The 17,295-nt window shown below is 36.4% G+C and overlaps 1 protein-coding gene across 3 annotated transcripts in view; it reads right to left on the bottom strand.

The window, feature by feature from the left end:
* LOC100748441 (carbonic anhydrase-related protein 10) overlaps positions 1-17,286 on the bottom strand; it is a 229,351-nt gene extending 212,065 nt beyond the window's left edge. For 2 of the 3 annotated variants that reach the window (XM_012393923.3, XM_012393922.3), the window contains exon 1: positions 16,111-17,286. In XM_012393923.3, the coding sequence (XP_012249346.1) occupies positions 16,111-16,165 (55 nt within the window). In that variant the 5' untranslated portion in view covers positions 16,166-17,286. The remainder of the gene's footprint in view (positions 1-16,110) is intronic. The other variant, XM_003485494.4, reaches the window with a different exon arrangement.
* Between the last annotated feature and the right edge of the window lie 9 nt (positions 17,287-17,295).

Genomic DNA, 17,295 nt, shown 5'->3' with positions numbered 1-17,295 from the left:
ATAATATAATATGAAGTTACGAAACAGATGTAATAAAAATATAAAATATGCTTCGCAATGGTATTGAAAGTAAAAATAACAATTCAAATTAATTTTTCCATTTGATACTATACTGATAGTAAGTATAAAATCATAACCTTAGTAGAATTGTCCTCTTGTTTTAATTATATTTTCTTGTCTCCAACGTCAACAAGAATGAAATGAAATTCAAGTGTTAATTATATCGTATAAAAATTCGTTATGAAGAGATATTCTTTATGTTTGAATAAATATCAAACTCTCTGGATAAATCAATTTTGCGAGGATTCAACATTTTCCAAATCTGGAAGTAACCACGAAGGAACACTGGAAAATCTGATCACGTCGACAACGATAATTAGCTACCGTATAAAACATCAATGATCAATCAATCTCACTAGAGAAACCCATTGCTATTGAATCAACAAACCTTTACCAGTGCGAAACATTACACGATTCGCTCCCTCTGATAGACACACACAATACGGTTACGCTCCTAATTAGCACGTTGTTCTCGCGTTTCAACCATACCAAACGCTCCAACACTCGACTATATGCACGATACTTCGCAATAAGCCTCTTCTCTGCATCCTGATATTTTCCAGCTCGGCTTAATGCATTTTTCACCCCTTCTCACTCCTTCTCCCTCCCTCCCTCTCTCTCTCTCTCTCTCTCTCTCTCTCTCTCTCTCTCCTTCTCTTGGAAATTCTCCGTTTTCACGCGTATCGATTCTGAACGAGAGCCTTAGCTTCTAAAATATGTGTGAAAACAATCATATGGTAAATAAAAATGTTTGGCAAATATTACTATTGATTTTTATATGGGAGGCAGTGAAAAGCTTGTGGATGGATGGAATAAAGGACAAGTTAGCCAGGTAGTTCAAAATTAAAGGAGAAGATAATTTGAACGATTATCTTTGGAACACACACTGGTCTGAGAATAACCCAAAGTTCGGCCGAAAAGTACCGATTAAGTTACCCCAGTTGGTATCAAGCGGAGAATGTCGATTTTAATTACCGATGTCATTTCCGACTACGTAAAAATGACAAGTATTAAAAATCCAAATCCTCAATTGCGAAATTCAAACAGAAGTCCTCCATAATAGCGTACATTAGCGCAATTTACATTACTTTTAACTAGGGTAATTGATATTAGGGTCTATTAGCGTATCATAACGTCGTGTATATTTAGGCTGACTATTTTAATAGTTGTGCGAGCTATCTTAGAATAATCATACTTAATCCATTACTCTAAACGAACAGACAAGACATCAAGAAAAAAGGAAAAACGAAGGAAAATTTGTATCGCGTTTAAACGATCGCCGAGCTGGCTTATAATGCTCGACTGCGTCTCTAAATAACGCGATGCGTCGAAAAAAGATGGCGCACGGTATTTGTTATCGCATCGCTCCTCGCCTCGATCCTGAAAAACCTTCTTCGTCCCCAGGGAAGCTCGACGTTGCAGCGGTTCCATGTCCCGCGGCACGTTCCGTCGCGATAATCTCGCTTTTTTCGCGGCTGGAAAAACCGAGCTCGCGACCGAAGCGCCGTGCGTGCATTTTGAGCTCGTTAAATCGCGACTCGCAAGTGCGACAAACATGTCTATGCTGGAATACTATAGATTTTTATGGCAATTTAGGCAATTTTTTCGCCTGAATTATTAGAATGGACCGAGTAAAGGAAAGACTACAGATGAGATTTCATTTTTGTGCTTCAAGTATTTGTCTAGTTTAAATTAACGAACATGTTTGTGATTATTAAAAATTATTGACGAATATTAGTTAATTTTGATAAGGAATATCGTGATCGGGTAGTAGAAGGTATAATGAACGATGTGTAATTGTAAACTGATATTGAACATTAAATATTAGCAGTAAATTTTTGGAAAATTTTAATATTCCATTTTTAGTGATTTCATGTGTCAATTTATGCAAAAGAAGGTACATAGTTGTACCTAGTAAGTATAGTTCTGAGCTGCTTAAATAGAAATAGTCGAGTAAAATGATAGACAAATTTTTCTATCTTCTACGTTTGAACCAAGGTTGAACTTCATGTAGTTGCACAATTATCATGTATGGTGGTGTGTGTACAGTGTACTTCTAGTTCGCTTATGGAATATGATATGCTTGCAATACGACACTCATACAATACTATACAATAGTATACAGAGCAAGGTATCCAACAATAAATTCCTCATAAACAAATTATTTTATGAGAAAATGTTCTAAATAAAAGTTGAATAGATTCAAGAGGAACTTAATTTGATGTTATCCCTTTCTTTTTGCAGATGCACGTACAAAAGACATATAACGACAGTACAATCAAATTTCTCTTTCAACACAGAATCATATATTTTTCAATGTATTTATTGATCAATGTATTTATGCAGAATGCATAATTTGTAACAAAGCAATAATCTTATTTAATAGAGATGTAAAGGACCAATTATCATTACCTATTTTCAAGCATGAAAGGTTCAGTTCCTTTTATCGCTACATAATTGGTTTCTATAACATTGCGTATTCTATAATTGCGTACACTAGACAAGTAAATAGATTAATTAACCCTGCAATTAGTTATTAACGATTAATAACATTAATTTGATAATACTACGATAATTCATAGCCGTGGGATCTGCAGTCGAAATCGTAATTTCTAATTCAGAGGACATTGTACGATGAAAATACCGATTTAGATAATGCTTCTACCACGTAATTTGGTTTCAAATTAAATTGTGCACACAGTAGTCAGCATTAACGTTATTAACGGCAGTACAAGAGATACTTGTTCATACGGACCGATTTAATGCAATTTTAGATCGCGATTACGTTCTAGCTTTGTGCTTACACCTCGGGCACCTCGTCGTATCGATAATTCTAGGACAGCCATTTTGATGTAAATAAACCACAGAAATAGTAACAGTAGTGTGAATAATTTGGAAGTATATGAATTTTTGCATTTTTTCGAATATTTTGAACAAACAATTCTTTTCTCTCTTTTTTTTTTTTTTTTTTGTTCTCTAGATAAATTAGTATTTTGCTCTTTGATGTAGAATGATAACTGTTCGTGATATGTGATACAGGTATAAGTTGAAGTGGTAACTGGTTAATTAAAGTTTCATCGAGATGAATAGATAATAGAGAAGTTAATATAGTACGAGCAACGAGGATTAAAATATATTTATAAATTAATTTATAAAATCCTTGATGTATTAGTAATTCGCTCCGGTAATCCTACGCTCCAGTAATTTGCTTGCATTTGAATTAAAAATTTCCATTACGTTACATTACTAAATCTAATCTATATAAAACGCCAGAGTAAAAGGTTCCACTGTAGAAACAGAAATTACCAATGAGTTATTAAACGTAAATTGCGTGGATTTATAAACGGAAAGATTGTAAAAATTGCATGAAATTCGTAAAAAAAAGAGTAAAATGTAGTAACAAATCTGACATAATGGTAGTAAAAAAACAACAATCACATTGAAACACCGGTCATTCCGTTTTAAAGAGAAATAAATAAAATAGAATGTGTGAAACATAATACATATTAAACACAATAAAATACACAATGATCCATTCATATAATATACGTTTTAGTTGTTTAAATAGCGTAATTTAATACACCGTATCACATATAATATCAAAAATATTAATTAACGTATGAATATCCAATTAAAGGAAACCTAGCAATACACAAATATTCATACATAAATACTGTTAATAATTTACTAATTCAATATTACCATCGGCACAAGTAAAACCAATTACGTACAATAATTAAGATAATTTAACTACCGTCTCTAGGCTTAACGAACGGACAAATCTTTCTTTTTCACGTGTTCTAATCGTTTTTCGCTCGTCCAATATTTCTTGTACAGAACATTTTGCCCGTCGTTGAATTCGCCATTTCGAATCTCATCGCGTTAAATTAGGAATGAGAAAGCCCTTCCAACTCCATTTGGTCGGCAGCGTTGCATATTGCACACAACAGCATATTACATGCCGAGCATTACAGCGAAGGTGTCTCGTAGTTGAAAAGAATTCGTTCTGAACCCCCGTTGCTTATGAAACCCCCCGCAGTCGGGGGAGATTTCCCTCATTTCCGTTTCTTCTGCTTCGTAATTCTGTCTTGAATTAAAGTTGACCCGTGAATTCGACTCTTCCGTTTCTCTTAAACCTGTCCCTTGCAATTACTTCCGAGCATTTTCAATGGTTATAGAATTAATAGAATGATCACTTAGCCAATTTTGTTCATCGATAAAAGCTAAATTTTCTAATATATTCGATGGCATTTATTTTAATTTCAACATCATAATTTCATGTTAGATCATTTTAATTCGTTATAGTTTGTTTATCACCTAAATAGAGATTTTAATACAACCCGTTTCTGTATCTTCATCTTCTTAAATCCATTCATCAAAAGATATTTGAACCTGCTGCTCTTTACGTTCGTACAGTTAAGTATACGATTGACCTGGATCGTCGTATGTACAGTAATTTGCTTTAAGTATTAAATAAATTTATTTCCTGCAAGCTTGTTAATCCTCCTTAACAAAATTATATCTCGCGTCTGATATAGGTTTTGTGTTTCTTGTGTATGCTTTTTATTAAATACTAAATAACCTCATTATATAAAAACATGCATTAACATCCTATAAGAAAGTTACAATACAAGTATGCAATCATGTTAGAGAACTAGGTATTTTTATCAGACGCATTTTCATCGAATTGAATCATAAGTCATCTCTCATTCGTCGAGAAATATACAATATAATCATGACGTTATATAAAGTAATGAAATAAGAATGTCACACATATGGAATAGATAACGTACGATCGATCCGACTAATCGCGTAACAGACTCGACTGCTTGCAACTTGACAGTCTGTCACGGAAACGTCTGCAGACCGACGCGACGTGGCAGCGGCGCGTTTCCGCCTGGCGAGCTATAAGCGTGGCCATCCGCGCGGAAACGCACGCGAAACACGGGATACGTTCGTTGGATATCGTATGTGCGCCACGATGAGTATTTCATACGAGAAACGCGGTGTAAGACGACGAGGACAACGAGTCACCCATGCACAAATACAGATGCACCCAGCCAGTTTCCTCTACGTCGAACGAGAGGGCTGAAATTTTACTTGCTTCTATTATCGTCGCGTGTTTGCAGTGAAATGACGAATCGGTAAACGTTAACTTATTCATTTATAGTGAATCAAGTTTTATGACAAATTAATTTATGAGAAACTTAATGGGGAAAGTTTCAAGTGTCAAGATTTAAAATTGGAGGTATTTAAGTTGATGATGTCGCGGGCCTCTTTATCTCGTGTTTGTTCAGTAAACGATACAGTTAGTATAAGAAAGAAAAACCAAGCGAACACAAATTCACCATACACACAGTATGTGATAAATCTTCTTCAGCTGTAACATTGTTCTGAATGGAATCATTTCGGATCGATGAAATAAAAAATACAGGCGCATACAAATACCTACTCTTCGAATAACTTATGCATCCTCGAAGTACCATTTTGCAGAGTTCATATTTGGAGAGACCTTTCAAAAATAAAATCCTTCTTGCCTATTGATTCATTCGTGACATCTCTAGGTGAAAACATCGATGCTAAAATCGGTTCTCGACTACCATTGACAAGAACAGAACGTCCAGAAAGTCTTATTTCTAGACTTTGCGCGTTTATATCTTGAACCGTCGAGTTACGTACGAGTTTCCGCCACGCTAACCACGCAAAACTAATAGAGTCAGGATCGAAAAAGTTTACCTATACCTTGCAACTAGTTTGTCAAGTATAAAAACAGAGTCAGAGCCAGAGACAAAATGAATGGAAAATTTTTATCGATTCCAAGGTCTTCGATAACATTTTTCTTTTTTTAAATAATACATGTAAAGCGGTTTTCAATGAGCTATAATATAAAGTAATATAAAGATTTGAATAAAGCAGAAAAGCAAGTAATCGTACAGTATAAAAAAAGATCGCGTTAATCGAAAAATCTAAGTTTCTCTGTTTAATTATTTCAATGATCCGCCATCAACAGCCATTATCGTCATAATCAAGGATCTTCATCGAAAGTCTACGCCAATCTCTACGCGTCACGAAGGCCTGAGAATGGCAACGCGGTACCTCGAGTGTCCTCGAGTGGCTTGCAAGGCCCTCAAACCGGAAGAAGAACGCTGATGCAACTGCTATTTATCTCGAGCCAGACCTCGAGCATTATCATTTCAAATTGGTAAGCCTGGTCGATCCTGTGCGAGGCAGTTTCGAGCCGCGAAGAAAACTCGAGAAAATAATCTCAACATCCTTCCGTCAGGATGATAAACTCCTCGTCGAAAGTGTGAATGGACTTTCGTTTCATGGTATTTCATCCTCTTCTTGCAGCTGCGTGTTTCGTATCATCGAATAGAAGAAAGAAAAGCTACGTCTTTTAAAGACGAACTTCCTAATGCAATTAAGTTCGTTATTTTAATTTTCAACTTTTATTCTTACATATTTCGCATCAACGACATGAATAAGTAACAAGTTAATGAGTAAATCATCTTTTTAGAGTATGATAAATAATCTCGTAAGAAATTTGAATACAACATTGTCATCCAAGATGAAATATATTCCTGCACTATGTATTCTTTAAGTTCACTGCTAACATTTAACGTGTATAAAGTAGATTACGAATGATTAAATATAATTAGAAAGATACGGTGATATTTCACAAATTATACTTTCAAACAATAAAAAACAATTTCACCGCAATAATATTACACGTTAAGGACCAAACGCTGAAAGATATAGAAACATGTAATGGAATAACATTCTGAACACAAAATAATAATCTAAAACGCGAATCGTCTCAGAAGCTACAGTACAAGCTAAATACAAACCATCCTCCCACATGCTTCGATATTCCATCTATTTCTCCGTGGAAGTTTCGCAGGAAACCCCACTTCTGTATTCATTCGCGAACTTTTGACCCATCAGCCTGGTTCGAACTTGGAAAGAACCTTCAGACGTCTTTGCGTAGAAGCAATTAACGTGGTCGAAGGGATATAGTTGTTTCGAAACGGGTGAATAATTCAGAAGGAGGGCGGAAAAAAGGGGCGGAATCGCGCACGAACAGGCCGTAGGACGCCTCTGACGACGCTGAGCGCCGCGACGCGCCGTCAATCACGTTGATTGACGCTTCGAGCCGACGGCGAATAACAATTTGCTCGAAATAACTGACAACCGTACTCGTCGGGCCACGGCCGATAATGAATCAGGACAAACACTCTGCCAACTATCGCTTTCATCCTCTTTTTCACCTTCGCTAACGATCTTTTACCTTGTCATATTCCAATAGTTTTACAGCACCGATTATGAATGTTTTCTTTGTCTTTCCTGTTGCTTTGTTTGCTACATCGGAGATTAATTTGTCTTTACGTATTAGAGGGAGGATTGACAGTGACGAAGATATTTTAATTGTTTGGTGAAATGATTAATTTTAGGTGAGGAGGTAACGACATTCAATTTGACGAAAATAATATTTTTAGTAGGTAGTTAAAATCAAATCGTTTAAGACGCGGTATTAAACCAATAATAAATTTATGCATATTTTTCTGAAATTTATAAATCTAGGATTCCGCATTATATGGAAAGTACTAAGTGTACCAGGAATATTAATTTCAATTTGTTCTAAAAATCGGTAATTTCCAAACTCTACAAACTCTAAGCGTGAAATATCAACAAGCAGTCTGAAACTTTCTGAAACAAAATCGTATAAAGTCTTATCACGTCCCTTTCTATTTTCCTATTATCAGTTCCTCTAGAAAATACCAACTGAGAATTTATTTAATTAAATCAATTATCCTCTGAACAAAGACATCGAGCAAAGTACTAAGACGCGACACGTATATTCGAAATATTTAGACTAGTCACTTCAAGCCCGCCTCGAGTCTCGTTTTATCGAGGTTCTCGCATAATTATGAGCTGGTTGCTGTCAATAACGACGATAACAATCGACGAGGTTCAATCGAGATAGCACGTTTATGCGATAATGTGAACGATTAGACGCAGGCTAAAGCTGCACTGTTCCGAAGCTACCAAGATCCAGATTGAAAATTACGACACTTCTCTAAGCTATTATCTCGATCTTACGACTCATTTGTGTCGTGCCTTGAGAATCAGAGACGTTCAAAATTTTCATATCGAAATTATTGCTACTTCTTTCTGCAAAGTTAATGAGAGGAATCCAAGTATAATTTATATATAGTGCACTAGGACTATTTTCAGCGATAATCGATCTCAAAAAGAGGACGCAGATATTTTTATCACTGACGGAAATGTTTTAGACAGATCGAAAAAGAAGGGAGTACGTCTTTTGCAATTGTACTATCCCACATACTTTGGCGAACTTCCCATTTACATATAGTACAATGACTCTACTGAGCTGACTACCTAGATTAACATCGCCAAATAGATAAATAAATAACAACTAATTAATACATAATTATTGTCAACCCCTAACCCGGGGATGGTTGCAGAACCAGCATTCAAAACAAAGAAAAGGAAGAATATTGTAACGAACGAAATTCTCGAATGCACCCCTCGTTCACGTAGATTACGTGAGAGCAAAATCGCGAGACAAAGCTATTACGCTGCAGACGGCGCATCGTTCGGTTGTTTGTTTGATTGCGTTTCAATGTATAACGCTGACACGCGTTTCCTTTCACCGAAAAGGACGACGGAGGCGAATGAGGGACTCCAGCCACGTTTCCGTACTCCGGTTTTAACTTCCAAGTAGCCAGAAGCGGGGCTCGAGTTTAACGTAACAATAGTAGTTTCAACTTCACTTCCATTATACTTGCTCTTTTACATAATGGAGGCATAAGGCAGTTTCACATAATTGTGGGTATTTTGACATTGTTATAGAGCGACTAATTAATCCCAAACGTCTACACGTTAATCAATTAGATTCAAAAATATCATTGGTTTGTTCTTTTTTAAAATAGGAACATGAAGTATCTCTATGCTTTGATACTGTTATATAGCGATTAAGTGCAAATAAGATAATTAAACTTTGCTTAAGTTTAAGCTTAAGTTTAACTTATGTTTAAGCGAATTACGCCTACACAAAATGTCGTCGTAAAGATTTCTGTTGCCGATTGTTGTACTCTGAGACAAAGTGCGACATTCTAAATCGGGAACGTAATCGTCGAAGTTATTTCGTTGAGCGTTAAAATAATTGGAGAATTTCCACAGGTCACTTGAAAGTAACGAAAGATCATTAAAGTCGAAGATCACTTAAAGACCACAAGAGTTCATCGATATCGCATTACTAAGATTGAAGATCAATTATAGGTCATAAATTGTGAAGTTAAACTTGAAAAAATTAGACGAAAGTCATAGATCATAAAAATCTCGACACTGCTATAATCACTTGAATTATAATCGACGTAGCGTCATTGATACTAAAAATATTCTAAAGAAGATACTTTAAATAAAAATAAATAACTTCTATTTGCAAAATCATCCGACACTTTCTGGGTATAGTACAACCTGATTGCGCAACAATTTTCAAAGAAATTATGTGGCACAAAAAGAATTTCCAAGCCAGTTGTATAACATTTTTGACGACAGTTATCACCGCGATGATTAAAAGTCCTAAAATGTGCGTGAGAAGTCAGTCACAGTTAATCTCCGCTAGATTAACGTCTGATTCCGCGTAATGTATTAACGGGACAAGCGCGAGCAAGTGAAATGGAAGAACGTAATCACATTAACGGGGAAGTTAGTGTCGGTTTAGGTGGCATGAAAAGTGGTAAAAGATTACAGATAGCGCTCTCTAAGTATCCGTATGCTGTACACCGCTGAGGGACCTTTACTTTTTTAAATGCAAATACTACATCCTAAATATTAATGTGCTTAGCGTAACGCTTTTGAAACGACCGTGTCCTCACCATGGAAAATCGCCAGCATTTTTTATACGACAGCTCTCTTTAAATTACTAAAATTCGCTGGAAACTGCATTTTGCTGCGCGACTCACTGATGGTTATAGCCATTTTATGTATCTTATCATATTCATGATTTAATTCCATTTAAACGCATGTAACGACGATAATTCCGACAATAATATGAAATTGAAAAGTCTAGAAACGTAGACGTAAAATAACAAAATCTTCTTTCTACAGATAAAATTGCACTCTGATCGAAAACGTTCTGCTAACTTATTGAAATAGAAAACGAATCGTGTGAAATAAATTTTCTATCATAAATTCCGCCTGAATTTCGTCGAAATTCTTTAGAAACCGACTTACAGTAAAGAAACTCGATACTTTAAATCAAAATAGTTGATCCGACGTAAGCACAAAGGAATAAAGGAGGAAAAAATGGAACAAAGAAAAGAGAAACGGTATTAATTTCTTTGCAGAAAATTGACGAATAAACAATTATGTTCGATTCGAAAAGCTCGTGAACGATTAAAGTCCTGTTGAATCTTTGAGGGGTTCGGGCGAAAGAGGAAATGGGCGTACGCTCGGCTCGATGCCGGGGAATAGAGAAAAATTTACTTCCTCATTTCGACCGAATACACGATACAGTTTTAGAGCTCCCTATAAATATTTGCTCGCTACGAAATATTTGAAAACGCCGTAATGGCCGCAATATTTCGGTAAATTTCGCCGACAAATATTCGCAGTTCGGTTGGCAACCGGGTCGATCAACCGGGATTAATAAAAGTATATCTGAAGATTACCGTGCACCACCGTCTCGCCCTATGCCTAGATTGATTTCTGTCGCGGTTACCTGTTCGTCTATCTCTTTTCGTTTCACCTGCTCGAGGCTCACGCGATAAATGAACCGGCGCTCTTAACTGACGTCTCAGCATGCCGGATACGCGCTACATTTGAAAAGAATAAATCGCCGACGTTTGGAAAGAATAAATTATCTTATTGGGTATTACGAATTAATCGAGAAACTTTTAAGACAAATAATTTCATAAGATAAAATGAACCGAATGGTAGAAGTTTCGATTTTAATGTTTTTAATGATAGCATTATAATTTTATAATGATTCGTAAAGAACTGAAACTTGAAATAAAAGATACACTCAGCATATACATATAGATGTTTATCATAAAGCTGTAGGTTCTTTTTTCAGGAAGTTAGTCGATTATATAATAAAATAAAATAAGATTGTATTATGGAAATAAACTGTGGCTGCTTGTCAGAATGGATATTTTTTGCGATATGTATAAAAGCCAACTTGCTGGTAAACCGATATTTTTTAAAAGAACGAGCCAACGAGCTTTTGAATGAAATAAATTACATTGTTCGGTACAGTATATAATAATTAGATAATAAATTGAAAATAGAATTATATTCTAGAGATAAAATATGTCTGTTTGTCAGAATGAATATCTTTCACAAATTCAAAATGGAATAAAATGTCAGATGTATAAATATTCCACAGATGTTATACATTTATATGTACATATAGATGTATCTGCAAAAAATTTATATATGTACATTAAATATCATATATAATTTATATATGTATATTAGGTATCATATATTTGATGTTTATATGCTTAAAGTATAATATTTTTACACGTAAAGCAAAGAAAAAGAATAAACGAAACAAAGTAGTATAAGACACTACTTGATCAGCCACCTCAGATAACTACAAACACATCGATTTGATTCATCCTTGCGACACTACGACACACTTTTCGCTTCACTTATACCCTATACAAAATATTACCAACACATTAGCCAATATACCAACAACATAATTTCTTTCGTTTCTAACGTTGCGAACGTGCTAATCCTGCGATTATTTCAAGCAACCGTACGATCCTCAAGTGACACAGCGATTTGCCCATCCGCTTGTAGCAGAGTCGTTTAACTTTAAAGCCTGCGTGTAAACGAATATAACTTAATTCCAAACAATAAACGAACCGTTTCTTCATGGAAACGATAGCAATAAAAGCTAGGGTTGAGAAACAGAGGGAGCGAACCGGTGAATTGCAGCGGTGAACACTCGAACGAGCAAATGAAATTAAACGGGTCGAGGCGAGTACATATTTCATTAGACGCGTAATCTTGTTTATTGCAAGGTACACTGGTAAGTAATTGAATGTAAACAGTGCAATTTTCCGGCGTTCGTTTGCTCGATTTCCCTAGAAAACCGATCGATCCGTGCTAAACGAATCTTTCGCGCGTCAGAGTTCCGCGAAAGAGGAAGAAGAACGAGAGAAACGAGCACGAACCAGAAAAAAAAATGAAAGAATTATCAGGCAAACGGAGAGAATAGCTGTGTACAAGCGGGCAGAAAAGCAGCTGGGAAAACGAACTCATAAAACGCCACGCATTTTCATTCATTCATTCCCCCGTTCTAAAGCGAATCGACATCGACTATTTCCCCTCTTGACAAAGATACAAGGCTAAAAGGGAGAAGAAGAATAGAGAGGGAAAAAAGGTACAAAACAGGCGAGGAAAAAAGGCAGGAACAACGCGTTTTGATTCACTTTCACGGCCTCGTACTCTTTCACCTTGCAGGATTTTTTTCTATTTTTATTTTTCTTTTTTTTTATGGTCGACACGAAAATCCACCGTCCATCCATGCATATCGTTTTTTATTTCCCCCGACGAAAGCTCTGTTAATGCGCGCGTTAACACCCCACGATCCGCGGTGGCTTTTTTTACAATCCCCCTTTTCTTCGCCCATTGCTAGCTCGCCTTCCTCTCTCGCTTTCTCTCATTTTCTTTTCTATATCTCTTCTCTCTCTCTCTCTCACACACACACACACTCTCTCTCTCTCTCTCTCCGTCTAGCTTCTCTTCTTTCCCTCACTGTTGTGTATCCGACCGTTTCTCTCTGTCTCTCGCTCTGCGTAGATTACGAGGGCTGGCACGCCGTAAAATCTGCCGACACGTGTAAAAACGACACGCGTTAGCCCGCGGGGTTGTTCCCTGTTTTATTTTCCTTGCAACTATTTGCTGTAAACCGGCAACTCCGAAAAATCTCTTTGGGAACGGGCACACGGCTGCTTTAACGTCCACTCGACGACTTAACGTCCGTAATCTAGCTTCACTTAACTCTACCGTGACGTTCCGTAACCCGTCCTACCCCATCTACTTTAGGCTCGTTCCTGCGAGGATTAAGAATCCTCTCTCGCTCTTCGTCTTTTTCGCAGGATGAGACTCCGATGGTTTATGGATTTCCGCTTTCTGCGCCCATTGGGGATAAATTGGGATACAGTCGACTACCAATTTTTTTTCTTTTCCGGTCTTCGTGTTTAGTCGAACAATTGGAATATTTAATTACGTAGAAATTAATAGAGTTGATCATTCGAAAATTGGGGATAAAATAGAATTCTGAGGCGTTTAAGATCACTCGTAATAAATCCCTGCGATGAAAATCGATTGGTATCACCTTAGGATTTATATTCAAAATTATACATTAACGTTAGACAATATTTTTCGAAAGATTAGAAACTAATTTATCGTAAGGAAGAATAATAGTATTAGTGAAATAAAAATGTTATACACGACGAAGTTCGAAATTTAAAAGATATATGATAGATTCAGTAAAATAATATCCTTACAAAAAAAGAGCAATTATTACAACACGGCAATTTAATTTGGTGGTAAAAGTTACGTCTAAAACCAACCATGATACAGTTAAAGCTAGGTTTTGCTCTTTAACAAGTTGACAATTAATTTAGAATAACAAAGTAAAACACTATCAGTATTCATATTGGAAATTAAAATTCTTCCTTTCTTTTTGAAAGTTTGTTAAGTCGTCGCTACATAAATGGTACAAAGTTCGAATGTCCTCGAGCGTCAACAGCTCGAGGATTAACCGTATTCCACTCGTTTAAAACCAGATTAAACGAGCTTCCTTTCTTTTTTCTCCGACTTTATTAACTAATTTAGAGCGAAGCGCGGAGGCAGGAAGAAAAAAAAGAATAGTTGGCAAAAAGTTTCGGTCAGGTGGTGGTTAGCTGCAAACTTGTCTGGCGCTTTACGACACTTCCGAGTTCGCGTTCCTTCGTCATACGGGACAAAAACGGCTCCTGTACGACCTCCTTCGAGGAAATCCACGTGAACAATCCTATCAACCTACGATGTACGCGTCAACGAACCCAACTCCTTTTGGGAGGATAAAAACAACTTCTACAATTGCTACATTCAGACAGTTCAATTCAACAGCACAGTTTTCTGACCGTTTTAAACCAAATCAAGACTGGTCATAAAATGTTTACATAGCGATTTTCTCGATAAATCGCGATGCATGAAACTAACAAAACAGAGCAGCTATTTAGCTGTTTTTTCAAAAAATGTTGCAGTCCAATTTATCAGTGAGCGGTAGATATGTAAATTGATCATATTTACGGCGGTGATACAAAAGTTTCTGGTCAGATACATGTCCAGCTAAAGGCGATATTTTATACAAAGAATTTATACTATTATTATATAATAAGTATACGACAGTGTTCATTTCAGTGTATTATTTTTTTATTACAAAGTGGTATTAGATATCTCTTTTAGATTGCGGCGTGGAGAATCTATTTGGCCGAAAATGTTTGCACACTGTATACTATTTGCCTCGACTATTATTTTGATTCTCATTCAATTTCTTTCGTGTATTATTTACGTTGATTTTATATATTATCGTCTCCGGATATTTATACATATTCATATTTTTATGAATATACTATCATCTACTATCTTTATCTACTATTTATTGCGAAGAGTAATTTAATTTGGATATTTTATATAATAACAATAATAATATGAATATGATTTCTTGTCTTTACACCCATTCATAATTTACTGAACATTTGATAACAAGATTTAACTTTTAAAAGAAATACCTATCCAAATAAGTTCCTAATAGGATTGTAGAAATATTGTATAATCTAGTTTTGTTCTTTGTAATGCAGACAGTTCATAACTGTCAATTTTAATTGGTATGTAAAACATTAATTTATCACTGTCCTAAATCTGCTAACGGTCTCTGTAAGGACTTATGAATAGCAGTGCACATATCATATAATATTACCATACAATACTCTGTAATACTATGTATACGATATTATACTACATCGATTGTGCATTATATATGTAATGGCCAAACGCCACTCATTTGACACTATTATTAGTATGAATTCTCTGCACTGCGAAAATATTTTTCACACGATCATACGCCAACTTCGAAATATTTTTATGGTAGAATTTGTTGAAACCAAAAGTTTTCGTATGTAACTGTGTAAAAACGTTTTTCTTCAATTTTCATCGGTTAAAATAATATCAGAAACAATATTCACATTATTAACGTCTGCAGCATCAATGGAGCGCAAAGGACTGAGAATAATAATCATTATTTATATGGAATGTTTTTGAAACCATGGTAAAATCGAAGAAAGCTTCGTTACTCGTCCAACAGAAGGACACGTACGTACTCGTATATATTTTTCAAAAAAATCATGTTCAGATATTCGTTAAATACACGTGCACACTTAATTAGTCATAATCTGCTTGGTTAACCAATCTAGGTAGCTATCCCAGCAATCGTAAACTATAGTGTCAGAATCGGAGTTTGGTTTATAGTTTAAATTAACACGAAAAGATTCGACGTTGTAATATTTTACGGATAAAAAGTTTTAGAAAATTTGGGTGTCACGAAAAAATTCATGCTCGATAAATTGAACGAGTCGAAAGAAATGTTACACTTTATTCTGAGAATAATCAAAATTGTCTTCAATTAACAAATAAGACAGATATAATCGAGCTAGTGACGAATTTCACCACATCATCATTTTCATTAACTCGAACGTCTGTTTGCATATCGACGTTATTTTTAAAATAAAATCTTTTCGATGCAACTAAAATACACGTGTTCTTAATAAATATTCCAATTAATCCTCGTTGAAAACAGATCTTTACACGAAAACGTTTCGTACTAAGTTCCCAATACACTGTTACACGAATCATCGCTCTTTTCTATGACATCACCAGATTTCAATGACATCCAGCGTTACCAATCCCTTTCGTTGAAAGTCAGGGAAGCTCTTCCTACAAAGAAACGAGACAAAAGCTCACCGTTGACGATGACGATGACGCCCAACAGGCAGAGCAGCAAGTGTCGCAGGCACATCTTCTTCCGTCGAGTAGAGATTACCGAAAAAAAGGGGGACACGCAAAAAAGGGATCCTCACTTGCTTCTGTCGGACATCGTTTTTCAATCTAGTTGATGGAAAAAGCCTCGTCTCCCTCTTTCTCGAACTGTCTCTGGCGATCAGTCGACCAGGGACAGGCGGACGTTCATCGCGATCCTGACACTTGTTATCATCTTGCACGAGAACTCCGTGGGAGTTCTAGATGTTCACGCCGTTACTATCCAAATGGAAAATATCAGCAATCAACTCGGATTGATTTCAACTCGATGATCGAGAGGAGAGTCAAAACGAACAATTACAGTTAATTAGAAAAAAAAAACTTTAAATCGTCATCGAATAGAACGAAGCTCCGACAGGAATTCAGACTTCTCCAGATGAAATCTCTCTCCTTTTCTGTCTCCTCCGTACGTTTCTAGCAACTGATATTCCCTTTTCTAATTTTCCCTCTGTTGGGACAACGACTCCTAGGCGGCTCTTTGTCTCTCAACACAGATATATAATATCTCTCTTCCTGCGGATCTTCGATCTGCTTGTTTGTTCTTGATGACGTCAGCTAACCACAAACTGTCCCGCGATCCTTTGCAAGCTTGCCGCAAGGAGCGAGGGATGAGAGACCGAATCGTCTCTCGAGACACACTGCTCCCGACTCAGGGACCTCTTAACGTAATTGCTTTTACCGTGTGTCGAATTTCTACGGATCTTAACAGACAAAGCAACCAGTCTGGTCACGACTGTTTCTTCCTTTGCGCACCATCCGGAACGAAATCCTTTTGTATCACCAAGGAACCAGACCTCGTTCAACTTTCTTACACGAAACGCGACTCGACTCTTGCACTAAACTTTGATATATCGCAGTTCGATCTGTTAGCAATTTCCGGCGTGTTACATGTATCGAAGGTATTCGAATGATAAATAACGATATTTCTAAGCTCGACGTACGCACTCGTAGGAGCGACAGAGTCGAGAAGTGGCGCGTCAGAGGCCGAAAGCCATGAAACACGAACAAGAACGCCACGATAGATTTCCGGCCACGGCGAACTCGCGGCGCTTACTGAGTCTCTCGAGGCGCTCTTCGAGGGTGACGAGCACGTTTCTCACCCCCACCATC

This window comes from Bombus impatiens, unplaced genomic scaffold (genome assembly GCF_000188095.3).
Source record: "Bombus impatiens unplaced genomic scaffold, BIMP_2.2 scf_0060, whole genome shotgun sequence".
Lineage (NCBI taxonomy): Eukaryota > Metazoa > Arthropoda > Insecta > Hymenoptera > Apidae > Bombus > Bombus impatiens.
The sequence above is the reverse complement of the archived record's forward strand: the minus strand, read 5'-3'. Positions and strand labels throughout refer to the sequence as shown.